Raw genomic sequence first — 13,208 nt, 5'->3', positions numbered from 1 at the left:
TGCTTCTCACAAGCACCGTGGGGAGTGGGGCGCTGCATAATTGGCATTCTTCCAGCTTCTCAGTGGAATGCTTATCACTCTTTGTTGTCCTCGTGGGCACTCCTGAGAGAGCCTCTCCTCCCCTTACACCACCGTGCTGTACGGGCCTAGATGAGATGGGACTAGAAGCTTGACTTGGCATGGACCCTCAGGCATGTGCATGAAGCTGTCAGAGAGAGTTAACGGTAGGCCTCTGCTGGGCTCCCATGATGCACTGCTAGCATCTTAATGATGGCACTTATTCCATCCTGTGTCCCGTTACCCTTCACTGTGTCTGTCTCCCCAAGGACACCGAGCTTCTCAAGGTTAGAAATATGTCTGCCGCACCTACCTCTGTCTTCCTCATCATTTAGCAGAGGATTTTATACCCTCAATTGGCCTTTGTTTGTTGAATGGACTTTGCTAGAGGGGCTCAATTTAAAAAACTTGTCTCAAAATGGTTTTATATAGAACGAAGGTGATTTTCTACTTTTTTTTTTTTTTTAATGTGTGTGTATTTGATGGCAGGTGTTAAAGGAGAAAAAGGATCCTGGGGTCTTCCCGGCTCAAAAGGAGAAAAAGGCGACCAGGGGGCTCAGGGACCGCCAGGTATTCCAACTCTCGTGCTAGATCTTGCCTTTGATTTTTGTTCCTGAAGAATCCGACTTAGCCGGAAAGTAAGACTAATTACATAACCACCCTGACCGCAAGCTTCACAGAGCTCTAGAGACACCAGTCATAGGTGATGCATGTACAGGATGGAACATTGTCAAGAGAGGTCAGAAGTTCCAATTATTCATGCTTCATATGCAAAAAGAGGCCCAAAGAGGGCCGGGGATGTGCCCAGGCTCCCAGTGTCTGGGCTGGGGATCCAGACCAGGACCGGTTTCTGTCTCCAAGCCCAGTACACGCTTTGTTAGTTAAACCAATGGGGGGGTCACTTCCACTAGGAAATAACCATGGTTGCCAATTTGGAGACTCTTATTTGTCCATTTATAAGGTATGATTGTGAATTTTACAAAGCTTTTTTTTTTTTTTCAGGGCCTCCAGTGGATCCAGCATACCTGAGACATTTTCTGAACAGCTTGAAGGTATTTCTCTGCCAAAACTGGGCCTGCGTTTCCAAGTTCTTGGGCTTATGTCAGTGACTGGTTCACCCTACTCTTACTAAATGTTCTCTGAATGTTCTCTGCTTCCAGGGGGAGAATGGAGACAGGGGGTTCAAAGGAGAAAAAGGAGACTCTATCGTCGACTTCTCTATGTCGGGGCCTCCAGGCCTGCCAGGAAGTCCAGGCTTGGTTGTGAGTAGTGACCCTCCATACTTCTTCCTCATTGAGCCACCACTTTCCCTGAAGTCCCCAGTGTGACTAGGAGAGTCAAGAGTCAGTCACAGCACCACAAGCTGAGGCAGGACTTGAGTATCGGCCTCTCTCCCCCATCCTTGTTTACTGATGGAGAGCTTGGCTGAAGCCCATGGAGAAAAGGGAGCTGGCTGAGGCCATATGTGTCCAGGTAACTTTCAGGTCACTAAATGCTGCTTTATTCATGTCAATGAATAAAGTGAAAAATTCATGTCAGTGAAAAATTCACTCATCAAAAAGAGTTATTAATGGTGAACACATCAGGTAATAGAAACAGAATGGAAGGTGAGGGAGATATTTTCAGAGTGGCTATTTGATTTTTTTGAAATTTAATCAAAGAAGTAGCTCCTAGATAGGCTTGGTCTTCTTAGGTTGACAAGTTTCTCCAGGGCACAGAGGAGAAAATCAAGTTATGCCTCAAACAAGACTATGACCAGATCATTGACCCTCAGGGACCACTAGCAAACTCTGGTCCCTGAGCTTGCTGTGAGGGTAGACCCAATAAAGCCAGGAAACTGGGGTTCCACTTCCAGCCCTGCTGATAATTTGCTTTGAGGTCTTGGGCAAGCTGTGTCTTATCTAGGTCTCAGTTTCTTTATCTGTGAACTGTGAAGGCTAGACTAGATCCCTCTAGGGCCCTCTGAGTTCCAGGCCCTCTGGGGTTCTTAAAGTGTCATTCAACATAATGACTGGGCTGCTCTTTAAGTCATTCACCACCTGAGTCGTGCCCAAGATTGAAGATGATGATGAAAATAGCTGATGTTTATTGACTTCTTGCAGATGTCCTCATACAAAGAATAGACAGGACTGTAGTGATTAACGGTGCTTTCTCTCTTCTGTTCCTGTGCCCTTGCCTTGACAGGGCCAGAAAGGGGAGACTATTGTTGGGCCCCAGGGACCCCCAGGTGTTCCTGGCATGCCTGGGCCACCTGGCTTTGGAAGACCTGGTCCTCCTGGGCCACCGGGACCCCCAGGGCCACCAGGACCTCCAGCTATCCTAGGAGCAGGTCAGTACTATACGTGGTGCCCTCATTTATTCTGCCTCTGATGTTACGCTCAGGGTCACTGCATCTGGGCAGCATCTTAAAGCCACACTGTCTGACAAAGGGCTGTTTCCTAGATGGAGCTTTTTATTTCTTTTTGTAAAATTGGAATAATTCATATGCCATAAAATTCATCCATTTAAAATGTACAATTCAATAGTTTTTAATATATTTACAAGGTTGTATAGCCATACCACTCTCTAATTCCAGAACATTTTCATCTCTCCGAAAAGAGACCTTGTACCAATTAGCAGCCACTCCTCTTTTCCTTCTCCAGCAAGACCCTGGCAACCAATGATTTACTTTCTATGTCTATGAATTTGCCTATTCTGGACATTTCATGTAAATGGAATCATGTATTCCATATGTGGCCTTTTGTGTTTGGCTTCTTTCACTCAGTATAATGTTTTCAAGGTTCATCCCGTTGTAGAGTGTATCATTACTTCATTCCTTTTTATGGCTGAGTAATATTTCATTGTATGGATATATCACATTTTGTTTATCCGTTCATCAATTGATGGACATTTGAGTTTTTCTATTCTTGGGCTATTATGAGTAATGCTGCTATGAACATTCATGTATCAGTTTTTGTGTGAACATATATTTTTAGCTCTCTTAGGTGCATACACAGGAGTAGAATTGTTGGATCATACGTATAGTCACTAGACTTTTCCAAAGTGGCTGTGCTTTTTTGGATTTCCACCAGCTGTGTACGAATGTTCCAATTTCTCCTCTTCACTGACACTTGTTACTATTATATCTTTTTTATTCTAGCCATCCTAGTGCATGTGAGGTAATATATCATTGTGGGTTTGATTTGCATTTCCCAAACAACTAATGATGTTGAGTATCTTTTCACATGTGTGTGGAAACTTCCTGGCTGCTTTGTGGATGCCTGGGCCTTAAGAAATTGGGAACCAGCATTGAATGTAACTCTCTATGTAAAAATCCCTTCACCCCTGGGTACCTCACTTCCTCTCTTGAAAAATAGGCAAAATAGAAGAAAATCTCCATTTACTAAACATTTACCAAGTGCCAGGCTCTCTGCTGGTCACTCTACTACATGATTTTATTGAATTCTCACAAAGCCCTTCAAGGAAAGTATTAGCTTCCCCATTTTCAGATGAGGAAAGTGAGACCTAGAGATGTTTAGGAACCTTTCCAAGGTCACACAGCTAGTAAGTAGCACCGACAGGGTTAGGCCCTAGATCAGCGTAGCGCCAAAGCCCGCGTTCTTTCCACTATGTCCATGGTAGAAAATAATACCAGCAGCAACAATAGCATGACTGAATCCTTTTTTGTTGTTTGGGTTGGCATGAGCGGGGTGTGGTGGACGCATACCTGGGAAGAGATCTGTAATGTCTGGGGCATCGAAGAGAACTTTACATGGGAGACAACTTTGGGGCCAGGGCTTTGACTTAGTCTTAGTTCTTTTGGCTGCAAGTGACAAAAATGTAACTCAAACTAGCTCAAGACCAATGAGATGTATTAGACATGAAGGAGAGGGTGAATAGTCAGTTTGTGGGAGGGGAAGACATGCAGTGGGACCTCAGGTACAGCCAGAACCAGGGATTCAACTCCTGCGAGGATTTTCTGGCTGTCTCTTGTCTCGGCTTCTCTTTGTATGCTTGCTTCATGCTTCTTTACCACAGACCACAGCCTCTGCATGGAGGGAGGTAGGGTTACTGACAACTTACAGCTTCTATCACCAGCTAGAAATCTTGGCTTTCTTTCCTGAAAAGTCTGGGGGTGGGGCGAGTCCTGAGGAAGGATTTTGATTGGCCAGATGCCTGACCTTGGACCAATCACCTGTGGCCAGCAAGTAGGAGAATTTGAGACTATGGCAGCTCCTTCTGGAACCAAATGATTGTAGAGGTGCAGGGGAAGGTCCCAAAAGAAGGTGAGAATACTGGCCCTGCAAAGAAAGAAGGTGCTAGGTGGATAAAACCATAGGTGCTCACTCAACCTTGAGGGATGAGCAGGAATTGCAGGAGGTGGGAGTACATTACAGAGTGAGTAGAAGATGCAGAGAATCTGTTGTCCATAATAGCCCTACACTAGGGGTCCCCAGGACTCTTTGCTGAATAGAACAAGGATTGCCCCTCACATAATGTATGGCAATTCACAGTGTACTCTCAACTCTCGTATCCATTATCCCATTTAATCTTCACAGTAACCTTGGGAGGGAGATAAAATGGATATTACTATAAAACTCATTTCACGCATGAAGACACTGAAGCTCAGATAGATTAGGACACTTGCTCAAGGTCACAAATACTAGTAAGAGGCATGGCTGGGATCCAAATCCAAGTCCTCTGACCCTCTCTACATTGGACATTCACCACCCACGTATGGATTGTTAAGTCCTATGTCAGAACTGCAGACTTACTTGGAATGACCTGGAAAGTCTGATATGGTAATTTACTGGAGCTTGTAAAAATATCCTTAACTCTGCAAGAGCTTTGCATTTTGGGAGCTGGGGATGGGACAGGACAGAGAAGTAAAAGAAGAGAAAAAAAAATAGCTGTAACAATATTTCTTTATGTTCTCCTAAAGTCAGGGCTTTTCGTTTGGGAACCATAAACTCCTTGAGCCTTCAAAGATGTGCCTCTGGAAGCTGTTCTCTCACTAACAATTTAAGTAGACCTGGGTGCATGTGCAAATGCATTTTTCTAGGGAAGAGGGCAATAGCTTTGATCTGATTATTAAAAGCACTGTAACTCTTTAATAGCTGAGAACCTCTGGTTAGATGCTGTACAGTTTCGCAAAGCACATTCCTAGTTTGTAGTTTTCTGAATTCTCACCACAGCCCAGTGAAGAAGAAATGCCCGTTTACGTTTCACAGATGAGGAAACTGGGGTTCAGAGAGCTTGCTGTTTCCCTAAAATCACACAGCTGAGAATTGAAAAATAGGGGACTTGAGGCCTTGTCTCCTGACTCCAATGCCAGAGCTCCTGTTACTTCACTGCCTTACCCTCCTTGTGCAGCCTGGCACTTCCTCTTCCTCTTCCTGAGTCTGCTTCCTCTGTTCAGTAGTTACCTGCTTGTCCCTTGAGTAAAGTAGATTGTATGAGTCAGGACATTTTTAGATGCAAGTGACAGAAAACTAATTTCAGACTGACTTATACAAACAACAGCAACAAGAGGAATTTATTCACTTACAAAGCTGAAAAGTCTGTGGTAAGGCTTCAGTCAAGGCTACAATCAAGAAGCCCAGCTCTTGCCCATACCAGTGCATGTGGCTGAGTCCTGTGCTGGGTCCAGAGCGCCTGAGATTCAGATGAAAGTGGTCGTGCTTTGCAGCACTGTGAGCGGGGTTGTGCACACTCCCCTTGGTGACCAGCTGACACCTGTGGCATTTTTCAGAGTGTGCGATGTTTTGTAACTTCTCTTTTCTGCTTTGTCTTAGCTGTGGCCCTTCCAGGCCCACCTGGCCCTCCGGGACAGCCAGGGATTCCCGGATCCAGAAACCTGGTCAGTATAGTCATCAAAGCGTATTCATCCTTCTGCTTAAGATGGGTTTACTTAGCACTTCGGCTGTAGTGTTTAGGGGCTGGCACACCTTCTGTGTTGGAATTCGGCTTCTATGACAATAGTACCAGTGCAATTCTACAAGCAGAGGGTATTTATCATCTCTTATGAAGTAAAAAGGTACAGAACACAAAATCATTTGTGATTTAAGTTCTGCCCTTTTCATTCTTAATTGACTAAAGTATAACCAGAACCAATCATATTAGGTCAAAAAACATAAGCGCAAGAGTATAAACAGCATTGCAGCAGGTCCTGTGCTGGTAATTCAGCCTTCTCCGTTCTGCCAAAGAACGTCTCTTGTACACTTATTACCCTGCGGGTCACTGGAGCAGAGCAGAGCACCCACAGATGATTACGATGCACTGACAGAGGGACAAATACCTCACAAGGATGTCAGGAGTCTTGCGAATGCTCTATGATCTTTACTGGCTCTTATTTTGAAAATTTGGCTACCAAATGGAAGAACAGTCCAGCAGATAATGAAATTTTGATATATGGTACATGTGGGGGATTTCTAAGCCATTTTGAGGCACGCAGTAATTATCTTCTAGGCTAGGTGAAAATTAATTTTTTGTCATCTTTCTCAATTGAAACGAAAAGTAAAAGCTCTCTTGGCTGATATTTCTTTGAGACTTGGTGCTTTTCGATAGATTTTTGCAGCTCTTACGTCTGCTTCTGACATGCCAAGATGGCTATCTAACCTTTGGCAGCTTTCCAGGCAGAAATTACAGACCCTCATTTCCTATCATGTATTTAATGTGATAACTACCCAGCTAGGCAAAAAGGATTCAGCCTAAGTAGCATTGTTTTGCTTGTTCGTATTTCTTATTCCAAATGAAAACGAACTTGAAACTTTTTCATGGGCAGCACGAGATAACACATTTCACAATGTCAGTGCCATTGAGCAGATCACAAAAATTGAAGTGGCGAAGCTTCGTGACGATTTTGGTAATGCCAGCTCCAGGCAAAGACAACTCTAATTACAGTTTTTAAATGTTGTTATACTCACAGAATATTATCTTCTTGTTTTAATTTATCTATTATAGAGTTATGTTCCAAAGTAATTCATGTTTTTGTTTGATCAAAAAGAGCGTCCTTTCGTTGTTATGGAAGTGATCGATATATCTCTATCTGGCATGATAAGCCTTTTCGTTGACTATGAGGAGATGGCTCATATTGGAATTTACAAGGAGGCCAGTTTTTCAGATGTGCCACCGCTCTCATGATAACTGCAGTGTTTAAAATTTAACATTATCTGACAGGTTACAGCCTTCAGCAACATGGATGACATGCTGCAGAAAGCACATTTGGTTATAGAAGGGACATTCATCTACCTGAGAGACAGCACTGAGTTTTTTATTCGTGTCAGAGATGGTTGGAAAAAATTACAGGTAACTTAAACTTTCTTTAACAAATTGCCTCCAAATACCCCCGAACAATAATAATCTACTCCTATAAATGCTATTTTTCTGTTCTGAAAATAAGCAAACAGTTTCTAGTCGATGTTTCAGTTGCAATGTACTGTTTTTCCTTAAAGCTGGGAGACCTGATCCCCATTCCTGCCGACAGCCCTCCACCCCCTGCGCTTTCCAGCAACGTGAGTAGTTTCCCTGCCTTACATCGTGCTCCTCCCTTCATCAGCATTACTGAGCCCCTCTTGGTATCCAGCATCAAGCTCTCCAAATTCTGGACAGCCAGCTCTGCATGGTTCAGTGTCTGGTGGAAACCTAGAAGTGACCAGGTGCCAACAGAATGTTCTCATGATAGAGTAGAGAGAGAACGGGACCCAGAGTCTAGAGATCTGCTCCCGTGCCGTAGCTGAATCCTCTTTGGCACGGGCCTTCCCCTCTCTTGGCCTCAGTTTACTCATGTGTGAAATCATGGTTGGTGTAAACCATTTAGAAGAACCCTTTAACGTTTGACACTCTGAAACTTCTTTGCCTGATAAGAACATTGGCAATTTATATTGTCCATTTTTTAACCCTACATCAACCCTTTGAGGTGGGTATTGTCATCCCCATTTTGCAGATGAGGACACTGAGCCTCTGAAAAGGTGACTTTCTCTATTAAGTGAATGAGTAGGCTATAAAATCTACTTCCTCGGTTCACTGCTCTTTCTGAAAGACTTGAGACTATCCCTTTCCTTCGTGAGGATCATTTCTTCATTTGAGCGTGAAACTCTTTGCAGTTAAGAGTAGCCCAAAGACAATGACAAACTCCTTAAATTATCTTCTCAAGAAACCTTGCACTTGCTCCTCAATGTACTCTGAAGAACAGATTGAATGAAATGAAAATATTCAGAACTGTTTGTTTTCCTTTTTTACATAACAGCCACATTCGCTTCAGTCTCAACTGACATCTATTTCAAGTGTCAATTATGAAAGGCCTGCAGTAAGTACAATTCATACATTTCCTCTGCAAATGCTAACTGTGTGTCTACTATTTGCTAAGTGCCATGCTAGGCACACAGTTCCTACCCTCAAGATGTGTATAGACTAGTGAGAGAGGCAAACAAAATAAATAATTACAATACAGCATGGTAAGTCATTTGGGTGAGGCAAACACAGGGTGCTGGGGGTGCAAGGAAGGTGAAAGATATCTGCCTTCTTTAGGAGAGGTGACCTCTAAACTAAGGCCTAAAGGACAATTGAGAGCAGGAAAGAGCCAGGTGGGAGAAAGAGAGTGGGAATTCTAGACAGGGTGAGTATGGAACAGAGGGAAGCAAGAGGAAGTGCTGTGCGTTTCTGTAATTCTGAGTTTTTCAGTCTGGCCGAAGAAGTAGAGTTCCAGGCAGAAAGGAGAAATTAGTATGCAGACAGTCAGGTTACTCATCAAGGCCCTGTAAGCCAAGCCAAGGACTTTGACCTTTTCCAGTGAGCAATAGGGAACAATGAAGGGTCTTAGGCTAAACAGGCATATAAGATTGGCGTTCCAGAAATTACCTTGGGTACAGTGTACAAATAGATTAGAAGTGATAGGACCAGGGGTCCAAAGGCCAGTTAAGTGGCTACTTTACTTTCTGAACTAGGATCACAGCAGTGAACATGTAGAAAAGAGGGTAGGTTGGAGAGAAATTAAGGGGGCAGGAGTGAAAAAGGACAATGACAGGTTGGTCATTGATTGGATACAGGGCAATGAGGATGAGGGAGACAAAGAATGACACCCAGTTTTCTGCCTGGCTAACTGAGTGGTGATAGTTTTCTTTCCAGGGGTCATTCTGTTGCTGGGATTAGAAACTCTCACTCTATTCCTTTGCTAGCTTAAGTGAAGATCTTGTTCAGGAACCTCATGGAATTCAATTGAAGGAAGTATAACTCTTGTCTCTGCTATTAGTCTGCTTTACTATCTACAGACCGGCTTCTGCAAGGCTCTTTCTTCCAGCCTCCCCTCCACTCCCATCCCAATATACAGACATAGGCTACATCTTCAAAGCTGGCACACAGCTATGGGTTGCCATGGCATTGATTATGCCCCCAACTCTGTGTGATCTTACAGCCACAGAGCCCAATACTACCTGACTCAATACAGAGTCTTGCGAGAGATCATCTATATGGGTCATTTTGGGTTAATTGTCCACTCCCAGACAAATCAAAAGTAGCCAAGAGAATGAGATTGCATGGCCTAAGATCACTCTTTTTAGCAAATGTTGTGGGGCAGTTTCCAAGAACAAGGCATGGTCAACTTGAACACCAGAAGCATGTTTCCTGTCTCACTGCCATTCACCACACAAGAGCTCGTGTGGGGCATCATGAGTCTGAGGCACCTGTAGGGCATCTGAGTGGAGACTACCAGGAGGGAAGAGGATACGAAGGTCTGAAAGCCCACAGTGGGTCTCATCTGAAGATACAGCCTTAGAGTCTTTAGCTGAGCCATGGCAATGGTGACCAGGGTGCTAGGATTCTCAAAAGAGGATTTCTGCGGTGAGAAGAAGTTGGATTCTGAGGAACAAAACACAAAGACACTGGCGGAAGAAATATGAGAAGGAAACCGAGAGGAAGAAAGGATGGCCAGAGGGGAAGAAAGGGTGTCAAGCAAGGTAGAAGCCAGCAGTGTCAAATGCTGCCCAGAGGTCCATTGAAAGAATTGAAAGGTGTCCTTCAAACTTAGAAACCAGAGGAAAGCATTCCTATAGCATGGAGAGACACCAATAAGAGTCTAGTTGGTTGAAGAGTAAATGGGAGGTAAGGCGAAAAAAGAGAAGCCAGTATAGGTAAATCTTTAAAAAGCTTAGCTATAAAGGGGAGAAGTTTGGGCAGAAGCTAAAGGATTTTTAAAATAGTGTTTTGTAAATTTAAAGTAATACATAATCATTGAAGAAAGTTTGGACAATCAATAAGTAAAAAGACTGAAGAAGAAAACAGTAAACCACCTATAATTTTACCAGCACTATAACCATCCATAGAATCATCATTTTAACATTATGATTGTCGTAACGTAATTGTCTTCATAAAAATGATAGATTCATTATAAAAATGTTCCGGCAATTAGAGAAATATAAACATGAGAACGCAAAAGCCCCCAATCCCTCCCTTCAGAAACAGCCATCATTCTAGACATTTCTCTGTGTATCTCTTTAAAGAAGGAGAGGTGGAGATGAATGGAATTAGGAAGGGGTAGAAAGCTCTGAACTCGCCATCGCGACCGTCCTAGGTGTCGCCTGGTATCAGAGAAGCCATCCTCGGTGACTGCCCTTTGGTGTAGCTCCAGAAGCCCAGTGGTTGGAGGGCGATGGGACCACAGGGCCTCTTTCCTGGGGTGTTGCAGTCCCCTGATACACAAGAGGGAGGACGGTGAGGGTGGGGGCAGTATAACCAGGCAAGGGCAACAGAGAGCAGTGTTTGGATATGGGGCTAGAAGTCTGATGGCCAGTAAGTGGTTGTGATGAGTAAGCAGTGTGCGGAAGCCGCCTCCCTATCCTAAAGGCTGGGATGTAGGAGCATAAAATGCTGCTACTGGGAGAGCTGCAGGGGAAGCTTCATCTCAGTGGGGATGGGGATGGGAGATGCTGAACCTCTATCTAGCTTAGTGATAAAGGCAGAACCAGGGATGGATAAAAAGATAGAAATTGGGGAAGTAGCAGGCTTGGAGTCTGTCTTCTTCAAAATGGGGAAGGAAAGGGGTGATGAAATGCAGAGAAATATTCAAAGAAGCGCTAAGACTGCATGGGTCAATCTGGACATTGTAGTTTATGGCCAGCTGTGGCAAACTGGCTGCATATTTGATAGGCAGAAGAATGTCAACATGGTAACATTTGCTGTTAGGAACATATAAAGGCTTGGTGCTGGGAACATTCAGATATGAGTGGCAACACAGAAACAGAGAGAGAAGCATTGACCACGTCCTGCCTCATCACATGGAGCTCATTTATGTCCAATGGTTTAAGATATCTTAAAATATTTTTCTTTTCTGGAGCCTTGGGTCTGGGTGCTGCAGCAGTCCTCCCCAGCCCTATGCTAATGAGATAAAAGTTGCTTCTGAGATGAGATCAAGGAGGGAGATGACTACTCCTTGAGTGTGGATGTATTCCAGGGTGCTGGGAGAGAAGTCTGGGTTTGGAGAGCAGAAGTGTGAGAGAAGACCGACTATGGAATGGCTTTTATTTTGGCTGCTGACCAAGGGGGCAGGGATGTGAGGGTAGAATTACTGTATGATCCCATGTTTCCAAAGGGTCTCTTTCGGCAGTCTTAGTAGCAACTATCACGACCTTCTCCTTCCAATGCCTTTTCCCTCTGGCCCCCTTGGGTTCAGCCCCAGGCCTACTCAGGAGGTAGAAGAAAAGGCAGGAGGCAGATAGCTTAGTGTAGCTCTGGGATCTAGGACCAAAACCAGCTTAAAAGCCTCCTGGAAACTGAGCTGAACCCAGAATTCTTCAACAAATGGTGAGCAGGCTGGATTCAGATATCAGAAGTACTTTGTTTTGATTTTCTCATACTTGGAAGAATTTTCCACAATTTAGAACTGTTCAGATTGCTGACCCAGGATAATTTGGGAGACCAGTGCTCTCCAGTCAAGCTGGGACTGGAATTCCAGTGGCAGGTAGAAGTTGACTAAGACCACCCCTAGTTTGCCTTCCATTCCAAGAAGTCTGGAATCTCATTAGGAACATAGGATGGTTATGGGCTTGGGGTTCACCTTTAACTCTTTAACTGCACTATCTTTTCTTTCACTTTTTTTCAGCTGCACTTGATTGCTCTGAACATGCCATTTTCTGGGGACGTTCGAGCTGATTATCAGTGCTTCCAGCAGGCCAGGGCTGCAGGACTGTTGTCCACCTACCGAGCATTCTTATCCTCCCATTTGCAAGATCTCTCCACAGTTGTGAGGAAAGCAGAGAGATACAGCCTTCCAATAGTGAATCTCAAGGTAAAAATAAATATTGCTCCCTTTGCCTCCTGGATGCACTGTTCTCCACGGGGACTGGAGGCAGTTGCCAATTCCTGACATCATCCGAAATGTGCTGGTTTAAGGCCCAGCCTGTCCCTGATTGGCTGTGTGACTTTGGGTGGGTCACTTTCCCTCTCTGGACCTCAGTTTCGTAATATTTACAGTGCCCCTGCCTGCTTGGATGGTATGACTCACAGAGCAGACAGGAAGGAATAATAACCACTTTTTTTACACAGCTTTTTAATGTTTACAACATACTTTGTACTCATTGTCTTAATAGATACTTCCAATAAAAATGAAAGGGGTTTTTTTGGTTTTTTTTTTTTCAGTTTGTCAGATAAAGAAACAGACTCAGAAGGAGAAAGGAGTTTGCTCAAAGTCACTAAAACTAGAATTAGTTTCCTTGAGCCCCACAAGGGTCTGGGACTCTTGCTTCCACTAGAAGATGCCTTTTGTAAGGCGTTGGCTGAGTGGCACCAGAGAACAGCTGGTGCGCACTGGTCCCAGAACAGAGCCACTTTGTCCAGCACCCTGGTTTGGTGCTCTCGGCTCATCTGAGCTGCCAAAGCCTGGCAGACACTTCTCTGCCCCTATTTGCTGGCAAGGAAGGGCCTCATGGGGTCCCTCAATAGTACAATTATACCATGGAAGTAACCAATTCCTTTAAGGCAATGGAGAGACAGCTTTGTTATAGCTCACACACATGCTGGGTCCTAAACTCCCACTAGATCACAAAGTTACTTTGAGACCCCCCTGTTCTGGGACCCTAGGGCTCCAATTTGGAAGCTTGAGGCTAGCATGTTACATCCTGACCCTACACCCATCTCCTCTCCCAAATTTCTGTTCTACCTCATTCATCCACTCGAATTAC

The 13,208-nt window shown here is 44.2% G+C and overlaps 1 protein-coding gene across 1 annotated transcript in view; it reads left to right on the top strand.

The window, feature by feature from the left end:
- Positions 1-13,208, top strand: part of COL15A1 (collagen type XV alpha 1 chain) — a 97,072-nt gene that overhangs the window by 81,243 nt on the left and 2,621 nt on the right. The window contains exons 30-38 of the mRNA XM_006911589.3: positions 547-627; positions 1,060-1,109; positions 1,218-1,319; positions 2,242-2,386; positions 5,832-5,896; positions 7,216-7,344; positions 7,491-7,550; positions 8,285-8,344; positions 12,131-12,316. Coding sequence (XP_006911651.1) covers positions 547-627; positions 1,060-1,109; positions 1,218-1,319; positions 2,242-2,386; positions 5,832-5,896; positions 7,216-7,344; positions 7,491-7,550; positions 8,285-8,344; positions 12,131-12,316 — 878 coding nt within the window. The remainder of the gene's footprint in view (positions 1-546; positions 628-1,059; positions 1,110-1,217; positions 1,320-2,241; positions 2,387-5,831; positions 5,897-7,215; positions 7,345-7,490; positions 7,551-8,284; positions 8,345-12,130; positions 12,317-13,208) is intronic.

The sequence above is a fragment of the Pteropus alecto genome, unplaced genomic scaffold (assembly GCF_000325575.1).
Source record: "Pteropus alecto unplaced genomic scaffold, ASM32557v1 scaffold114, whole genome shotgun sequence".
Classification (NCBI taxonomy): domain Eukaryota; kingdom Metazoa; phylum Chordata; class Mammalia; order Chiroptera; family Pteropodidae; genus Pteropus; species Pteropus alecto.
Note: the sequence above shows the minus strand (reverse complement) of the source record. Positions and strands in the feature narration are given on the sequence as shown.